Below are 5,768 nucleotides of genomic sequence, written 5' to 3'. Positions count from 1 at the left end.
CAACAAAGAGTTACAATAGATTTAGTTACCCAAGATCAAAGAACAAATCTCAATTTTATAGAATTCACAGGGTCAGTTTCAACAGAAAACTGGGCAGGCATTTGGACTCTAAATCTTTCAATCTAAGTATCAAATGAAAGATATACGTGTCTAATTTAAAATAAAATAATTTTGGAATAAATCAAAGTTTCCAACAGGGACTTATAGGCAGTTCATTATCAAAAGATCAGAAATTACGATCCCTATTTTGTAGAATTTGTAGGCTTATTTGAAATAGAAGTTTGGATAGGCAAACTTACTCCGAATTCTTAAAATAAGCTATCAAAAGAAAGAATTATGAGTCTATATTCAGATCAAATAAGTTTGTCCAAATCAGAGGTCAGTGCATAAAGTTATAACCATAACAAGGTAGAAAGGTCAGAATCTCGGAAGTTTCACAGATTCAAATCGTTATATCTAAACAGGAGATATATCAAATACAAGGCTAGAACAATTTAAAGTTCCTCATATTCAAAGCAAATGTAGAGATAAAATTACAGTAAGAAAAGGTTAGGACACTTGTAATAGGAAAGATTAGAAAGCTTGTAATAGGAAGGATCGGAACACTTGCAATAGAAAGGATCGGAACACTTGCAATATAAAAGATTAGAAACCTTACAATAGGAAGGAGGAATGGGAATAAGAAATAAGAGATGTAGATGAATGAAAGTTTAACTTCTATGGAAGCACTTCTCGTGTTTTAAATGATTTATTTTATTCATTTCCTACATGCAGAGGAAGAGGACATTAATTTCAAATAAAATAAAAATAGGTTTACTCTACCCATTTTTACCTTCCATGATAGATTAACTAATCTAAAAAAAATAAAAAAATTATATTGAAATGTATTTGTATTGACCGATCAGAATTACATTCTAAGACTAATAATTGTCTCAAAAGATCCAATATACACATATTATTGGACTAACCATGGGACCCTCGGCCGTGACACCTGAGGCATTCCTCAGCCTGACCAAACAAGTGCAAGCCATGGTGGGCATGATGCAGATGCTCGCTCTGCTCATTCCTCAGATCGTGTGGCTAGCGGCTCCCCCAATTGACTCGACCCGATAAAGGCCGAGTGGGTAGCAAGTCGGGATGGGGGAAGCCCGAGAGCAAGCGACGGACCTGAGAGGTTCGCCCGAGCAGAGCATACCGGCACTCTGCTAAGTCACGGTACCCCACTACAAACCTGACTCCATATCGTTTGACTTGGTGGACGACTCGCTCAGGGCCCAGTTGTCCCGGGTCAACCAACGCCTAGACGAGTTCTAGCACGAGTTCCAAAAATCACCGAGCGAGTCTAGCGAAGGCAGCTCAGGCAGGTCCCATTTCACATAGGAAGTACAGGACAAGTCGGTACCCCTCAACTTCAGGCTATCGGTATTGGAGACATATGATGGCGGCTCCGATCCCGCAGAGCATGTCTCCGCATTTCGGGCTCAGATGGCCCTCTATGGCACCTCCGATGCATTGATGTGCCAAGCATTTCCGACCACCCTGAGGGGATCAGTACGAGCGTGGTTCAACCGACTGTGCCAATCTTCGGTCTTGTCCTTTGACCAGCTCACTAGGGAGTTCGAGCAGAACTTCCTCACCAACGTGCGACCTAGGCCTTTCATGGCCACCCTGCGAACTTCCTCTTAATATAGTATCATTCTAGTCAAGTTTTTTTGTTATTGGGATAGGTGAATTCTTATGGATCCACCCCTTGAAGGAACCAAATATGATAATTTTTTATCATTCGGCTCGAGCAAGAACGAAATGAATGGCAAAAATAGATTGGTATAAAATCTACTTTTCATACATATCTTCACGTATCATATATAATGACTCTATGCAAGAAATGATTTACTAAATTCTATTTTCTAGGGTTGCAACTATTTATTGCAACTAATTTAGTTCTTATAGGTAAATGCTCGATATCCAAGTCGGCTTATAAATTTGATCATAATCAAGTGTATTTTGGATTGCCTCATATTTTTTGATTGGTGTTTATCCCCTTAATATCTTTATTTTTTTACGTACAAAATATTTACTTGTTACTAATAAAGTCCAACCTATGTTCTTCCTTAGATCTCTTATTTCACTCTGATAGTGTTATAGATTTGGATCGATGAAGAGGAAATGAATATGTTTCCATACTGTAAATAAGGAAGTGGAATAAATAGAATATCGAATCATCCCACCTCACTTATTTTATTCTATAGGATCTAACGAAGCCTGTTCATGCATAACATGATTCAGATATGATCATAGAAAAAGTTCTCCTCAAATAAATCGACCTGTCCTCTACAACATAGGGTGCTTACGTGGTATTTAAAAGTGAAGATACATTGGGTTATGAATTCAAATGTTAGGGATAAAATCAATCGTTTTAGTGACAATCATAAGTCATCCTCTCTTTGAAAAATTCATTTCTAACTATTCGTATCAAATAAAGAATATAACACTTCCAAGTTGAAGAAAAGTATTCAAATAAATAACATGTCTTATTTTTTTCAATAATCCATATTTATAGCAATGAAATATTATTGGATATTTCATCTGCCTTTGGATATTATATGATCAATTACATCTGCCTTTGTTCAAGGCAAACATTTTAATCTGCCAAGCTTCAGGACATCATAGGTTATGCCATTAAACCATGAGTTGTAGAAAGCATCTCAACTCATGGTTTGGCTCTCTGATAAGCACACTCCTCTAGCCCAACACCATTCACAGGTAGATCATCTTCAGGGAAGGGGCAATGCGTTATACGATCTGGATATTCCGGAATCTGCGCACAGGGAGTGGGCGTCACGTGACTCGATACGCCCTCCACGTCGGTGCAGTTCCAAATCGGCTTCTTCGACTTCACCACCTCCGCCGTCACATTGTAGATGCATATTCCGGTGAAGGGCGCGCCGGGAATCCCCTCCAGCTTCGCGGCCATGGTCACGTTCTCGGCCACCACGTTGCTGTAACTGATATTCTGCACCACCGGAATGGCTTTCGGATCAAATTTGTCGTCCGGGTGCTGCCCGTAGGTGCCCGTCATCCAGAAGACCCACTTCATTGTGTGCAGATTCATTCTTCTCACGAATATGTCCTTCACGTAAGCTCCCCTTCCGATGGTCGTCTTGATCCTGACGCCGGATTCGGAGTGGATGGCCGTGATGTCTTCGGCCCGGACATCTTGGATTCCTCCCGACATCTCGCTTCCCAGGGCGATGACAGCGCTCGTGGGGGAGATGCAGGTGAGCCGTCTGATCACTATGTGTTTGCTTGACATGTTGAATGCAATCCCGTACTCATCCCAACCGCTTTTAATGGCGATGCAGTCATCGCCTGAGACTATGTAGCAGTCCTCAATGCGGACATTGGAGGATGAGTCTGCGAAGAAGAGAGAAACCACCAAAAAGAATCAATCGAAACAGCAACATAGAATCTACAACCCAAGTAAATGTAGGTACGATATCCACCTGGATCGATCCCATCAGTGTTGGGAGAGTTGACCGGTGCAAGAATTGTGATGCCTGAGACGATTACGTGGCTGCACAGTGCATTCATTCACGTTAACATCAGATTGTAACAATAGAATGGAAAGCAAAAGAAGCCTTCAAGTGTTCTGAAAGTAGATTATTAATATAAACCTGCTGTACACTGGATGGACATTCCACGATGGAGAGTTAACCAATGTAATGTTGGAAATCAGCACTTGTTTGCAGTACATCAATTCAATGAGGTATCCACGAGTGTAATTGAGTTCTTTGTTACGGAACATTTTCCACCAGGTTTCACCTTGTCCATCGATAGTTCCATTTTTCCCTAAAAATAACAATAAAACTTGTTAGCATCAGGACGTGGTATGTTGCAATCAAATTATATTCTGTTCCCCATCTATGATGCAAACAAGTTAGATGATGATATATATGTGTCTTCTTGTCAATCAAAGCACGCCAAAACATCATAAACTGAATTAAATATTATAGTTTTTGATTAAAAATAATTTTTTTATTAAATTTTAGGGGATCATGGAATGACAACACGACGCAGGCTTTATGAATTTAGAAGTAATGTGATAGAAGTACTGGAAATATGCAACGTATATGCTACCTGTTATGACCACATCGGTTAGGTTATATCCCATGATGAGATTACTGTATCTACCCCCAACCGCATCTCTTCCTCTACCGTAGGAGGGGAAAGGGTCAATGATCGGCCACTCGTTGATATCCTACATAAGCATATCACCAATTATCATAGTTGATGCAGATTGAACAAAAGAACATAGTATTAAAGCTTCTATTAGCTACCAATAAACAAAAAAAAAAAAGAGTATCCATGCAATTCATAAGCAATGCTGTCCAAGTTGCAGTGTGAGAAGCCATAAAAAGGGATTGCAGAATAGAAATTTATGTTATATAAGCTGCAGTTGAAATCTAACTTGTTCTCCCAAGTTTGTAGCATTAATAGAGTTTTGCTGCCTTCACGAAACCCAATTAGCTACACAGATCTACAAGGTTTAGTAAAAAAGAAAACACTGAGAGATTGGATGACAGTACTCTTTCCTACAAAATATCAAAGAGAGAGTTTGTGTTTTGAGAGCAGTTTTGTGTTAGAAAGTCATCCACCTAACTTTTAGACTGATGGTGGAGCCTAAAATTAATGTAAGGGTAAGGTCCACACTGCTTTCCATTCTTATGTTGGTTTCCTCGCATTCTTAATGTAAGGGTAAGGTCCACACTCGGAAAGAATGTTATTCTCAATTAAAACTTATTAATTTTGGAGCGTTATCTTCAAGATCTTGAAATTTGAAAGGAAATTTTTTATGTGGATTCTAATCCAAGATTATTGATGTTCACATACAAGGATATGACATACAAGAGAAATAATAATAATAATAATAATAATAATAATAAAAATAATAATTATAATGATAATAATAATAATAATAAAACAAAACAAATATTACTGTTTTCTTATTTTGAGACATCAAAGTAGAGATACTAAATAGTCAAAAATCTACCATACAAATTGCAAATATTTCAGAAATTAATATTATCAAACAAATTTAGATTTGTAGTGGCTTAGTTCACTTCTTTTCCCTCATCAGTCCAAAGCGGTGACTATGCACATCGGATTAGACTTGTGAATTCTCCTTGGAGATGAGATGAAGGAAACGTTAGAATAGTATACACTCGCTATGTAACGTTCTGGTGGGGCTCACCAGTGACGAATCTATTCTTCATCGTCAACGTTCATTTGGCGAGAGCTGTCAGATGAACGGACTTGATGGGAAGGGCTACTAGCCATAATCACCACCGAGGATGATAGAGGCGATGGTAATGGCAAACAAGCCGTGAACGATTATGAACATGCACTCTACATCGAAATAGATGGAGGAGAAGGTGGGGGAAGGGGGCGGAGGACGGAGGCGGACCTGAGTGGCGAGGATGACGGCATCGTGGTCGAGGAAGAGGGTGAAGTGGTCGGCGAGGTTGAAGGGCCCGGTGAGCCACCGGCCGGCCGGCACCACCAGCATCGCGCCGCCGTCGTACGCCACCTTACTGAGGTTGGCCACGGCCGCCGCAAAGGCCACTGTGTTGGAGGTCACCCCGTCGCCCACCCCGCCGAAGTCCGTCAGGCTGGCCACGTGGGCCCGGCATCCTCTTGCCCCCGCCGCTGCGTAGTGGAAGGCTTCTAGCTCCGTCGCACCACCTGCCTGCCGGTGGTGGCGATGGCCC

The 5,768-nt window shown here is 40.7% G+C and overlaps 1 protein-coding gene across 1 annotated transcript; it reads right to left on the bottom strand.

Moving 5' to 3' along the window:
* Window positions 1-1,223: 1,223 nt before the first annotated feature.
* On the bottom strand, window positions 1,224-5,704 carry LOC135630740 (probable polygalacturonase). The gene is made up of 6 exons (XM_065137904.1): window positions 5,465-5,704; window positions 4,138-4,258; window positions 3,675-3,849; window positions 3,504-3,574; window positions 2,735-3,414; window positions 1,224-1,310 (listed from the first exon to the last, which is right to left on the bottom strand). The coding sequence occupies exons 1-6, from the start codon at window positions 5,564-5,566 to the stop codon at window positions 1,224-1,226; spliced, it is 1,236 nt and encodes a 411-aa protein (XP_064993976.1). The 5' UTR covers window positions 5,567-5,704.
* Between the last annotated feature and the right edge of the window lie 64 nt (window positions 5,705-5,768).

Source organism: Musa acuminata, chromosome BXJ3-2 (assembly GCF_036884655.1).
Source record: "Musa acuminata AAA Group cultivar baxijiao chromosome BXJ3-2, Cavendish_Baxijiao_AAA, whole genome shotgun sequence".
In the NCBI taxonomy this organism is placed as follows: Eukaryota; Viridiplantae; Streptophyta; class Magnoliopsida; order Zingiberales; family Musaceae; genus Musa; species Musa acuminata.
This window is presented reverse-complemented; position numbering and strand designations above follow the sequence as displayed.

Coding starts and splice junctions, on each gene's coding strand:
- LOC135630740 (XM_065137904.1), bottom strand. CDS start 5,566: ATGCTGGTGGTGCCGGCCGGCCGGTGGCTCACCGGGCCCTTCAACCTC. Junction 3,415..3,503: donor CACTGATGGGATCGATCCAG/GTGGATATCGTA, acceptor TCTTCTTCGCAG/ACTCATCCTCCAATGTCCGC. Junction 1,311..2,734: donor GTGTTGGGCTAGAGGAGTGT/GCTTATCAGAGA, acceptor AACTCGTGCTAG/AACTCGTCTAGGCGTTGGTT.